The 13,304-nt window shown below is 34.7% G+C and overlaps 1 protein-coding gene across 3 annotated transcripts in view; it reads right to left on the reverse strand.

Annotated features, from left to right (window-relative positions):
* ORC5 (origin recognition complex subunit 5) overlaps positions 1–13,304 on the reverse strand; it is a 78,652-nt gene that overhangs the window by 30,080 nt on the left and 35,268 nt on the right. For all 3 annotated transcript variants that reach the window (XR_012498863.2, XM_019713598.3, XM_088797797.1), the window contains exons 9-12: positions 8,890–8,942; positions 7,387–7,499; positions 6,413–6,460; positions 253–363 (exon numbers count right to left, since the gene is read on the reverse strand). Coding sequence is in view for 2 of the 3 variants with exons in the window: in XM_019713598.3 (XP_019569157.1) it covers positions 253–363; positions 6,413–6,460; positions 7,387–7,499; positions 8,890–8,942 (325 nt within the window). In the remaining variant the exon portion in view is untranslated. The remainder of the gene's footprint in view (positions 1–252; positions 364–6,412; positions 6,461–7,386; positions 7,500–8,889; positions 8,943–13,304) is intronic.

The following is a 13,304-nucleotide window of genomic DNA, read 5'->3' on the forward strand; positions in this document are numbered from 1 at the left end:
AAAAAAGAAAAAAAACCAGAACATCAAGCTGTTTTTATCAAGTTATACCTGTAAATATATGTAAATTCAGTGATACCCTCAAAGACTCTATACTTGGAATTTTCAATTACTTACCAAGAACACTGTTCATTATATAGCTAAAACACAAACATGCTGACCAAAACTCTAAAGGCCTGGAACCCTACCAGCTATACTACCTGAAAAATTTCATAAAGATAAAGACGATAGATAATAACCTATCAATAAGCTTACCTGTGAAAATATATTTGCTGTTGGAGCAACTCTGCTGTCCACAATACTGTATAATATTGCTAATAATCTATCCAGTGGAAACAGTTTGGGTCCAAGGAGATGATTGCTTGTCTGTAACAAAAAAGAACATGGATTTTCTTCTTATAGCAGAGAACTCACTTTCTGAACTATAAATTCCCAGTAACAATATACTTATACTCTACAGTTGCCCAAAGATGCTAACAAACCCAACTTGCAGTACCTGATGTAATCACGATTTATCATGTAACATTTTCTTCAAGATTTTATGACTTAGCAACAAATATTAATTAAAGAATTCACAAGTCACTCAGCCTAGTCCTAAACATCACCCCTATTTTGCTATTGTAACCAGATGGTAAGTGACTTAGCTAAGTCATTTGTCAAGATAGTACATAACCAAAACCAGGGTCTAGGTCCTAACTCCTAGCCTAGAACTTACTACTTCCTTCTCACCATTCCTCTTTGTGCCACAGGCTGGAAAATGTGTTTATTCATCATTAACAGTTCAAGAAAGATCAGCTGTAGTGAATACTAGCTTTGAAAACTAATAAAATGTTTTATAATTTGTGACTAAGCTGTTGGCCCAAAACAATGTAAAATTCATAAAAAGTTTAAAGACTGTAAAATGTTCATATTGATATACAAAGTCATACGGTACAATTACTTGTCACTAGAAAACTGCAGTGCTCAAGGTCTACTCTGTTAGATGATTTTAGCAGCAATGTAAGAATTTAAGTACTCTATACTAGCAAATGGCAAATAAAATGGGAAGGTATATTTACGTGCATGGGAATAACTATTTCTTTAAAGAAGAATGACTGTAAAGAAAAATACCTGCTCAGAATTACAAAGGAAGTATCTACCTCTGCTATTTATATCTAAAAGATAGTTTACAAATCATGTTTCCAAGTCTTAAATTTTATATGCTTTTCTGATTAAATACTTCAAACATTTACAGAAGTTAACATAATAAATATCAATGACCCCACCAACAAATTTTGTCAAACCCTAACATTACACAATATGTCCAAAGAAATAAAACATTAAATCACATTACAGATCAGCTGAAGCTCCCTTGCACTCCTCTCACTTCCCACGCTCCCCATCCCTCCCTAAAAGAAACCACTATCCAGAATTTGGTGTTTTTACCACTTTCATGAGGTTTTTATACTATATACGTATCTATAAACAATATACAGCATTGTTTGATCTAAAATTTTACATAAATAATATCACTTTGGACATAGCACTCTACCGAATGGTTTTCCTTAGACATTGTTTTTGAGATTTATCATATTGACACTTATAGCTCTAGTCCATCTTTAAACTATCCCACAGAATTCCATTTTATGACAAATCATCACTATCACAAATAATATTGTGATGGACAATCCAGTTACATTTTTCCATGTGCACATGTATGAGTTTCTCTCGGTGGGGTTGCTAAATTAAAATATAGGGCACAGACAATGCTATGTGTTTACCAACACTGTTTCTCCTTGGGACACAGGAGGACTACATTTCTCAGTCTCCTGCAGTTAAACGGAGGTCATACAATTGTGTTCTGGTCAATGGGATATGGGTGAAAGTGATGTAAGCTACTTCTAAGTCTGGCCTGCAAACCACTGGATCGTTTAGTTTTCTTTCCCTTTGGTGGTAACTTTGGAGGCTATCATGTTTTTCACTTGACCTAAGATAAAAGTATGCCACCCAACTCATATTCAATTGTGTCATGGGCAATATATAAACCTTTGTTATGTTAAGCCACTGAGAGTTAGAGGGTTTATTTTTTTTACTGCAGCACACCTCAGCCTACCTTGACCAATACAAAGTACATTCACATATTGCCAACCTGCAGAATATTCAGGCTCTTCTTCCACATTTTCACCAACACTTGGAATCATCAGACATTTTTTTCAGTTTTCCCAATCTGAGAGTGTGAAATACCTTACTGCTGTTTAAAGTTTCATTTCTCTCATTAGTGAACATGGCTGATAATCACGTCATGTTTGTTAGACACTCAAGTTCCTTTTTGTATCATTTACCCATTTATTGATTCGATTTTTGCTCTTTTCTTGTTGGTTTGTATGAGTCTTTAAAAACTAGATACTAATCATCTGTCAGTGGCATGAGTTCAAGAACAATAGTTAACATCATGGTGGGATTTGAAGTCAGACGGTCCTGGAATTGGATGCTAGTTCTACCACACTACGTAATCTTGGGCAAGTTATAAAATTTCCCTTTAATACCCCAGTATATCCTCATCTAGAAATAAGGACAAGAATAACCACATTCATTAGATCACTGTGAGAATTAAATGAGATCATGTGCAGAGCTTAACAGTGTTTGGCTCATAAGTGCTCACAGCTTTCAGTATTACCATCATGATACCGTGTTTCCCCAAAAATAAGACCGGGTCTTATATTAAGTTTTGCTCCAGAAGACGCATTAGGGCTTATGTTCAGGGGATGTCCTCCTGAAAAGTCATGCTGGGGCTCATTTTCCATTAGGTCTTCTTTTCGGGGAAACACAGTACATTTGTTTATGTGTTTTTTTTCTTTTCTAGACAAATGCCTTGAAAACAATATTTTATTCACCATTTTACCCCTAGCACTTGGGATTGTTAGTTAAATAAGTGGAGAAATGGATAATGAATGAATGAATACAATAGTGTTTAGAGAAAAGAAAAAATTAAGGCAAATGTTGAGATAGCTAAATGGAATTGGTGTCCCTGCCCTCATTATCACTTAGAAGTGACTTGAGGTTAGTAAAAATCAGCTAAATTCCTGAAGTGCTGGGAATAATGTGGGAGGCAAATCAGGTTGAGAATTACACTGTGAAAGCTGCTGATACTTCTTTGATTTTCACTTTTGTTTTTATTTTGTGATTAAAAAATACATTTCCAATTTAAAATTAAAGTGTCCTAGTGGCATGCAGGGCATATGGCATTTATTTTCTTCACTGAACCGTGTGTGCTATAAATGAAAAATGGCTTCCTACCTAGAGAGGAAGGCAAAGTCTGAGGAATACCTCACTAGATTCACTACAGGTCATTAGAGAGAATGAAGAAGGCCTATAAGAATGGAAGAGAGAATCAAAAAAGGAAACCAAGTAAAATAATTTTTGAGGGGGTGGAACGGAATCAAAATTGGTGTAGAGTCAAGAAAATTAGAGACAGGAACATAAACTTAGAGTTATGAATATTTATGTCAGAAAAACAAAAACTAGAAACAGTTAAAAGTTGCCTTTGGGGAATAGGGGCTAAGGGTGAGGAGAGGAAAAGGACGTGCTTTTCCACATAAACTAACTGGCAAGTAACCTGGTACCACACAGATGCATTAATTGAATTAAAAAGTAAAATCTTAAAAAAAAATCAGTGTCAGCTGAGGACACACAGAGAAAAAGAATCATACAACTGAAGATATATTAATAGATTTAAGACAACTGTTGTGATAATTATTTGTGTGGTTTGCTTTTTAATGTTTGATGCCTGATTAACGGAGAGCTTTGTGAGGGCGAAGACAATACCATTTTGTTCTCCACTCTATCTGTAGCATCTAGCACAGTGCTTGGCAGAAAGTAAGAATTCAACCAAGATTTTAGGAAGAGAGGGGAAAAAATATTAAAAAACTGGTAAGTATACACAGGGAGCTTTCAGTTAAGCTCAGATTTTAGAACATGAACCAAAGACAAAAGAGGCTACTATAAAAGTCTAATCTGTAAGAATAACATCAGAAGAACTAGAGTTCATCTAGAACTAGAGACAGCTTTATGATGTCTTTGCTCAGTCTCCTGTCAACACAGTCCTTCTCCTAGACTTGTACAAAGCCACCCATTCCACAAGGATGGTCTAAAGTGCCAGTCCTTTCCCAGTCCTCACTCATCTTCATCACTCAAATTATCTCCCTCCTCAAATTTCTTAAATGCTTTCCTCTGTCTAAAGGATAAAATTCTTAGCTTTATGTTCATTCTTTAATTTTCTTCATTCATTCATTCCATTGATTCATTTGTTCAATCAACACCCATCAAACATCACCAAGTGCTGAGATACGGAGCTGAACAGATGGGCCTCCTTTCCTTCGGAACTGGTGAGTGAGGCTATTCCTCCACAATTTGCCCTCAAGTGACTTTTCTCTGAAACTCACCACACACTCCAGCCAACTATATTTCATTATTTCTTTTATATGCCCTACATTTTCTCACATCTACTTCTTGGCTTAAATCATTTCAACTGAAATGTCTTCCTCTTCCAACTTTGCATGTCTAATCCTCACCATTCTTTAGAGCCCACTCAAATGCAAGCCCTACCACCAATTCTTGCCTGACCAATCCAGGTATAAGTACTCTCTCCTACCAATCCTTTATGACCCAAAGCATCCACACTTGAAAGAAAGAGGGTACAAAGTCAACAATCTGCCTATGGTGGAAGGCCTAATCAGAGACATCTCAGCGAAAGGGCATACCAGAAACATCTTTTCAACCCAAGCAAATGGTTTTGTTAAGGGATTTCCCCTTCTAAACTCAGGCATTGTGTGAAGAGAGGAAAAAAGTCTTCCCTGAGAATTTTAACTAAAGCTAGGGCTAACAATGATGTGGGGGCAGAATTCAATCTTTGTGGTCTAAAAATCCACATGTGAGAATTGAACTTCGAATGATCCCAGGTTACTGGTGTTCTAGCGCCTGCACAGAAGTCAACGGAAGACCTTTCTAAAGGAACACACCTCAGGTCTCAAAAATTCCAAAGATTAAGTTGAGCCAACAACTAAAAATAAGAAAATGTTCAGGAAACAAGGCATCTGTGCATGATACAGTAAAAATAGAAAATGTGGAATTAGACCAACAAGGACTTCTAATATCAGAATATAAGATAAAGTATATAAAATAGGTATTTTTATGTTAAAGACAAATATGACTAGAAAAAGTACAAAAGTAAACAGATAAACTTGAAACAAACTGATAAAATTTCTAAAAATTATAAATAAGATTACTGAAATTACAAAGCTGATGTAAACAGGAGAACAGACAAAGCTGAAGAGAAAAATCTCATCATAGAACTGAAGAAATTACCCATAATATAGCACACAGAAACCAAGTGAATGAAGAATGAGAGCGAGATAAGAGACAAAGAGGGCAGAGTGAGAAGACATATCATGTCTCATCTGTATCTCAGGAAGACATGGTAGAGAGAATGGAGAAGCAATATTTGAAAATATTCTCATTTCTGAGAATTTATCAGAAATGAATAAAGACATCATTATTCAAACTCAGGAAGCAAAATCAATCCCACGTAAAAAGAAATCCAATCTCACAAACACCACACCACACGAAAGGAAAAGAAGACTTAAAAGCAGCTGGAGAAAACAGATAATTAAAATAAACAGACTTTTTCAGTAGAAACAATGAAGCCAGGAGACAGTAAGACAATGTCTTCAAAGTCCTAAAACACTTTTAATTTAGAAGTGTGCAATGAGCAAAACCACTTTTAAGAATGAGAGCGAGAAACAAATCACGCCTTCTCTAATGCAAAGTTTACAGTTCAAACTTCTCCATCTTCTGCCAAGAGAAGCAGCAGGGGCTTAGATATATGAAGTGGAACAAAGGCTCCTTTCAACTTCCTGCCCCAAACCCCCATCTTCAAAGGTACTCAGTTTCTCCAATTCCTGAGCTTTTGCAGATTTCTCAGGCCAAATCAGCTTGCTGGAGAGGTTTCAGCCTCTCTGGTCTGCTGAGTCACCTGTGTATCTATCTACTATGCAATTCCAAATTTTCTGGGTCTCTCATCTGCTTAATCCTTTGTATGTTTACCTCTTTTATTTCTTCAACGTCATTTTTGTGGGTGTTCCCAAGGGGGAAAAAAGGAAAATCAGCTGTGCTTAATTAAAAATTCCAGGGTGAACTTTTTCACCTATACTAAAAAGACTTGTCAACTTCCCTTTTACCTCTAGTACCAGCTCGCCTAAATGTGCCTTCAATTGCTTTATACAACATAACAAACTACTAGTACAGTATTATAATGGTACCACAGCAATATAAGTAGCTTCTTATATCTAAATGACTAATAAAAGCATGCATTTATCCACTTCCTACAGAATCCTAAATTCATGAGTTTTTCCCATTAGAGAAATTAAAATGTAAATACCTTTTCATGTTTCTTTAGAAAGTTGGTTTTCTTGATTTTCCCATGATGCTGCAATTAAGGAAAATAATTTTTAAGATGAAAATAAGACAGTATTCCACAAAAACAGAAAACATAATTTATTTAAAACATGGCATACCTAATACTAATGTATCTTAGGTTTTTTAATTTTATTCTACTTATCATTTAAAATACCACCTTAAAATATCAACATATTTTAGGCTGATTTGACTTAGATTTCAATTATATACAGATTACTTTTAAATGTAAAGAAAAAGGTTTTTAAAATAAAAGTGATATTTCCTAAAAGAACTTATTATACTGATAAATTACAGCATATTTACTTCTATAAAAACAAAAATTCTAAAGATAAATGGATTTTTCATTTATCTAAAGATAAATGAAAGCACTGATTGAGAGCATTTAATTAAGTACTTGGTATTCAATAAAAGAAAACAAAAATAGATATGGTTCTTGCCCTCATGAAACTAAAGATTAGTGGGAGAGATAGGCAAAAAAATAAAAATTCACTATAAATACATTTCATAATAAATAAAATTGCATATTTTTTTTTCAAAAAGAAAACAATTCTAAAATGAGATTTCTTCAGCTAATATATACGCAGAAGAGGCTCCTGAAGGTTCTAAATAATGTATGGAGTATATGACACTACAGCTGGAGCTTTAGAAGAATAAAAGTTACCACACTTAAAATTATTCCCATCTCTCGTATTCAAACAAAACCTTATTTATGTATTTTTCAAATCTAGACTTATTACCTAAAGTATACCTGAACTCTTCTATGAAACTATTTTTCCCATTCAGATTGTGATCTTAAAGTTTTTAGAGGATGAGTCCTAAATACATATTTAGCAATCTCTTACTCTAATCTCTGCCCCTTAGAAATTTACAGTTATTGAAAAATTTCAAAATATTCCTGGGATCTTCAAAAATAAAGTGAAAAGAAGTAATTATCACCTTAAGGAAGAACCTCTTGTCAGTTCTTGCTGGATTATATGAAGCGAGGTACGCAGCAATTAGAATAAACTTAGAGTAATATGGAAGTTCCACATGAGTATACGCTGAGAGACCTATACAACAAAAAACTTTTATGAAGGTATTTCCTAGGCAACCATTGGATTTCAAGCATCTCATCTTTTCTCATTTACCTTTTGACTTCCATACAGCATTCTCTAGTCAAAATGACCTACGCCTTGAGCTTCAAGTGCCATGATAATGACGGTGGTGGCAGTGAACATTATTACTGATATGTTTTGCTCATTCCATCACGTGTTTGGCTCCTATTCTTAAGTCTACATCCTACGGTTCCTGCTCTTCAAAGCCACACTCTCCATTAAACCTTCCATGATGCTTCCCTACCACACCAAAACAGAAAAATCTGTCCTCTACTATGAATTCCTACTTTGTATATTTCACTTACAGCCCATGTAACTTTATACCTTGTATTAACAGTTAATTATACTGAAATTATATTTCTTACCAAGCTATACTGTTCACTGAAGGAGCCACACTTTTTTTTTGTATCCAGTACCTTTCACAAAGAAACTAATTGAATGAATGGATAAATACAACAATTGGGTCGATCAAGCAGCAGTGATCTTTATGAGGGAAAAAGGAATCTGATATTTACTGAAAACACAGTATATGTCAGTCACTGTGCCAGGTGCTTTATTTAAGCATCTCTGAATCTTTGCAGTAACTTAAAGCTAGATATTCTTCCCATTTTACATGAAGATACTGAGCTGTGCTCAAGGTCACACAGTTAGGGAGTAGTGCAGACCAGTCACTGCAGATTTTCTAACTCCAGACCTATTTCTTTCCATTAAAACACACACTGAAAATCACTCGTGTAGCATCTCGAACACTGAGAAACCAAAAGAGACAAAACAGAATCTCAATACCACTTCATTTCATACCACTTCTCTCAACCACTAACCACTGATCTATTTTTTAAACAAGAATATTTTAATTACTTATTTTTTTTAAAAAGTAAAAGTTGTTACATTGGTATAAATCCAAAGTAAGTTTCTTTAAAGAAAACAAAAGCACAAAGTTTTTAAAACATAATCAACTGAAATGCATCCCCCAACGAGATTAACATAAAATTGGGTTTATTTCACAAAACTCATGAAATACTTACTCGTACATACTGAGGTAAAATTGCATCATATAGTTGTTTTAACAAAAGCATTTAACAAAATACAAACTGCTTGATTTTCATCTGATAATAATCTAACATTTAGAAAACAGAAAACTGGTATTCATACTTTACTTTCTTCCATTAAAATGAAGGTTCACTTAAAAGAAAATCATAAATTAAAAAATCATTATAGGTTATAAAGTAAATTTACTTTTATAACACTACTGACTGTAATCTGCAGCATTAACTTTAGTGTCTTGATTATTAGTAATCAAATAAAGAAGTGTCTCTGGTAATTGTCTCAATACTTCCTTTGATACCTTTCAGTTGTCCTGGGTCTGTGTCATCTTTCTGTAGCTTTTCCCACTGTGAACTGAAAGAAAATAGAAAAACAATAATAGGTTGCAAATATACTAAATCAATATACTATACTTGAAACAGAGTCCTACAAAAAGTAAATTTTTAAATTTATTTACAAAGATTCAATTTCCCTATAAACAAGTAATGTACCAGGGGTGCCAAAAAAATGTATACACATGACTTGTATTCATTTTTTGTTATCGGTATATATTGACTATTACAATTATAATAGTTTTTTCCTTTCTTAACACGTTGCGTACGGCGGGGTTTAAATCCCTCGTGAAGATTCTCGTGATACATACGCAACGTGTTAAAATGTGAATACATTTTTTTGGCATCCTCTATATACACAATACAAGGTCGGACAATTAAGTTTGCAAACTCATCCTAGAAAAAGTGCTACACACCTCATTATGGTCACCTTCGAAGTACTCTCTTTGGGAAGCCATGTACCGACACCAGCACCTAGTCCACCCTTCAAAGAAATTTTGGACCTTTTTTTGGAATGGCCATCAGAACTGTTGTCGTATTACCTTGATATTCTGGATGTGATCAAAATGTCTTACTTTCAATATTTATTTTATCTTCAGGTAAAGAAAAGTCATTGGGGGCCAGATCAGGTGAGTAGTGAAGGTGTTCCAATACAGTTATTTGTTTACTGGCTAAAAACTCCCTCACAGACAGTGCCGTGTGAGCTAGTGCATTGTTGTGATACAAGAGCCATGAGTTGTTGGTGAAAAGTTCAGGTAGTCTAACTTTTTTAGGTAGCCTTTTCAGCACGTTCAAATAGTACACTTGGTTAACTGTTTGTGTAGTTAGTACAAATTCATAATGAATAATCCCTCTGATATCAAAAAAGGTAGCAACATCGTTGCAACAAGTTCGCAAACTTAATTGTCATACCTTGTATATATGTTTATACCGCTATAAAATCATTTCGTATATATTAGAATAACATGAACTCATATACCAACACTCAGATATTAATTTTTTTAAATCTCTTTTCCTCTGATCATAATTGTAAAGCTATCAAAAAGTACCAACAAATAAACAGTATCACCTATCATTCAGTAAAACTCCCAATGATCCAGTTACCATATTAGATATAATTGTTTTATGCTATTTCTAACCTCAGTAACAATCTCTTAGAATAAGTATCATTACATCAGAAAACTGAGGCCCACAGGTTAAGTTAGTTGCCCAAGGACACCAGCCAGTCAATAGCTGAGCTAAGAACTAAATCCTTGTAGAATGCCTGCAGACTTCATGCTATTTCCACTCTCCCACTCTCTTACTTGCAATTAAAACTGTTAAACATCCCTAAATATTAAGACTATGAAGTGATTATATGTCAACTCAAAATCACAAGGAAACACACCATAGTGTAGTGAAAAGACTGCCCGGGGATACAGAAGTTTTAGTTGTACGAGACCCAAAATAAATCACTAACCTCATCGAAAAGGCAGTTAGATGCAATGATCTGGAAGGACCCCCTCCAACTCTAAAACTTTCTTACATGGCTCTTAATATGCTAATTTAAAAGAAAATGCCATATCAAAACAATTAAATACCCTAAATCAAACTGTATATATTTTTTCAAGTCTGCAAGCACAGTTGTGGAGAGGAAACCTAGTATAACAAACTGACTTTCAAAGTAGATCATTTACTCCACCTTATGGCTGAACAGTGCTTCAAAGATTAGAAAGTATTTTCACATTCATTACTTCTTGTAAGTGCCAACAAAAATAAATTTTTATCCATTACAATGTTATAACTCAAGACTTTGCAATTTTAAATTATTAAGATTTTCTTACAGAGCAATTACCCATTTAAGTTGTTATTTAAGCTCTCAAAAGACGACCAGGGAAAAACTGACCATGTTTAATTGTAAGAGAAGAGACTAACATTTACTAAATGTCTATTATGAATCCAGCTCTTAACATATCCCATTTAACCCACATAAACTTTTGAAAGACTCATTTTTCTTTTTTCACAAATGACAAAACTGAGTCAGAGAGGTTCAAATTGACTAAGGTTGACTAAAGAAGAAGATGCCTTTGCATATATAAAGATACATATATTTGCCTATTTTTGAGAAAAGATAGAGAATAGACCAGAAATGCTATATGTGGTTATAAAAAGAGTGAAAACAATAGGATGGATGTGAAACTTCTTTGAGTACACTTCTCTTAAAATGTAGTTTTAACTTCTGAATTGTTCTTTGATATTCATCTCTTCTTCAACAATGAGTTTGTTCTACTTTGCCCTATCTCTCCCTTCTCTTCATTTTTTTAACTTTGTAACTGTATTATTTTTACCGTCAGAACACGTAAAAATATATATATACACACACACATATACCATATACATATGTAATATATCTCATATATATGGCATATATATTATATAATACCATATATACATATATATGTGTATATATACATATGTGTGTATATGTATGTATATATGTATATACACACACACACATATATACGTGGTATTCCTCTACCTTTGTTTCCACCTTGTAGTTTTGAGCTAAAATTAGCTTTAGTGCTCATCATAAATCCTTTTGCTAGTTTCTGCAGTCATCTTTGTTGCACCAACACTGTCATGAGTAGACTATTCAGAAGGAGTTTATGATTATAGAGTTCCGAGTTCTTACATGTTTAAAACTGTTTTTCTATAGCCCTGATATCTTAATGACAGATTGGCTGAATATAGAATTCCTTGCCTCACACTTCCTTTCTCCTTGAGTTTCTTGAAAATGTTGCTATACTTCTTGTCTTTACTAGATTTACTTGCCTTGGTAAGTGATCAATCTTTTTGCCTAGGTCAGAGATATATTTTTCTTTAATGTTTACTTTTAAAGCTAAAAGTACAAGAAAGTCTCTCCAGTAGGCTGAATAATAGTCCCCGAAGATGTCCATGGATATCCCTGGAACCTGTGAACATTACCTTACGCGGTAAAAGGGACTTGACAGATGTGACTAAGTTAAGGATCTTGAGATGGGGATATTATTCTGGACTACCCAGGTAGGCCCAATGTAATCAAGACTCTTCTAAGAGAAAGATAGGAAGTCAGAGAGAAGATAAAAATGATACATTACTGGCTTTAAAGACAGAGGAAGGAATACAAGCCAAGGAATGCAGGTAGCCTCTCGTTGCTGAAAAAAACAAAGAAACAGATTCTTCCCAAAAGCCTCCAGAAGGAAGGCACCCATTTTAGACTTCTGAATCCAGAAATGTAAGAAAATAAATGTGTTTTGTTTTAAGCTACTAATTTGTGATAATTCATTACAAAGTAATAGACTAGGGCAGTCTCTCCAAATTGACTATTCTAGGCCAGATGGAAAGATGAACCTTTTATTATGTAGAGCCAGGTTTTCTTTTACTTCTGGAAAGTTTTCTTAGATTGTAGTTTTAATTCATATCCATCGTTTTCTTTCTTCAAGGACTCCAATTATACATACATTGACTCTTTTTTTGCCTAACACAATTATTACATTCTACTTTATTATTTGTCTCTCTTTATTTAGTTTTGTCCTCTTGGTTGTTTTCATCTCCCTCCTCATTATCCTTTATTATATTCTCAATTGAATGCATTCTCCCTTGGAAATCTTAAAATTTCATTTTCATTTCTGAGACGATTACTTTTGCTTGGATTTCATTCCTGGGATTGGTTAACTTTTGTTTCCCATCCTCCTCTTCTTTGGCCATTTATTCCGAGTTGTTGAATTTCTAATTTAAGGTATTTTTTTCATATCTGAAAATGCTGTTTAAAAATTTTAAATCAAGTTGGAATATTGTGTTACATCTACCTCTGCTTTATTTTGGGTGGGAAGGGGCAATTTTCTCAGTTGAAATTAAAGCAGGGCCGGTTAGGACCCCCATAGTGGAGGCCTCACTGTGACCCCAGCCTCACCTTTCCTTGCCTTATAGCTTAGTAATAGACTGTTCCCCTGCGGCTTGAGCTCTGAATGTCCTGTCCCAGTTCCCTGCTTTAGAAAATTACCCTGAAACTTGATTAATACCTTTCTGCTTATTGATCACAATCTCTATGGTCTAGCATTCTTTCCCGGCTACTCCCATCAGTGTTCCTGGGTTGCTGATGCCACCGGAGAACACATTGCCAAAGGGAAGGCTTCATGCAGACCCCAGGAACCGGCACACAGCCTTGTCACATAGCCTCTGGAGGAACGCCCAGATTTTCCCTTAAATACATGAAGCCGGTCTCAGAATGTTAAGGCAGTTTTTGGAGGTGTTAACCCCCCATCTTCTCAGACCACCGGTGCTCTGATAACAAACACTTATCCTATAGCCCAACTCCTGTGTTGGTCTATTGGCTGAGCAGTGCAGGCAGCACAAGTCCCGGACT

Source organism: Rhinolophus sinicus, chromosome 4 (assembly GCF_057876585.1).
Source record: "Rhinolophus sinicus isolate RSI-liver-muscle chromosome 4, RSI-T2T, whole genome shotgun sequence".
Lineage (NCBI taxonomy): Eukaryota > Metazoa > Chordata > Mammalia > Chiroptera > Rhinolophidae > Rhinolophus > Rhinolophus sinicus.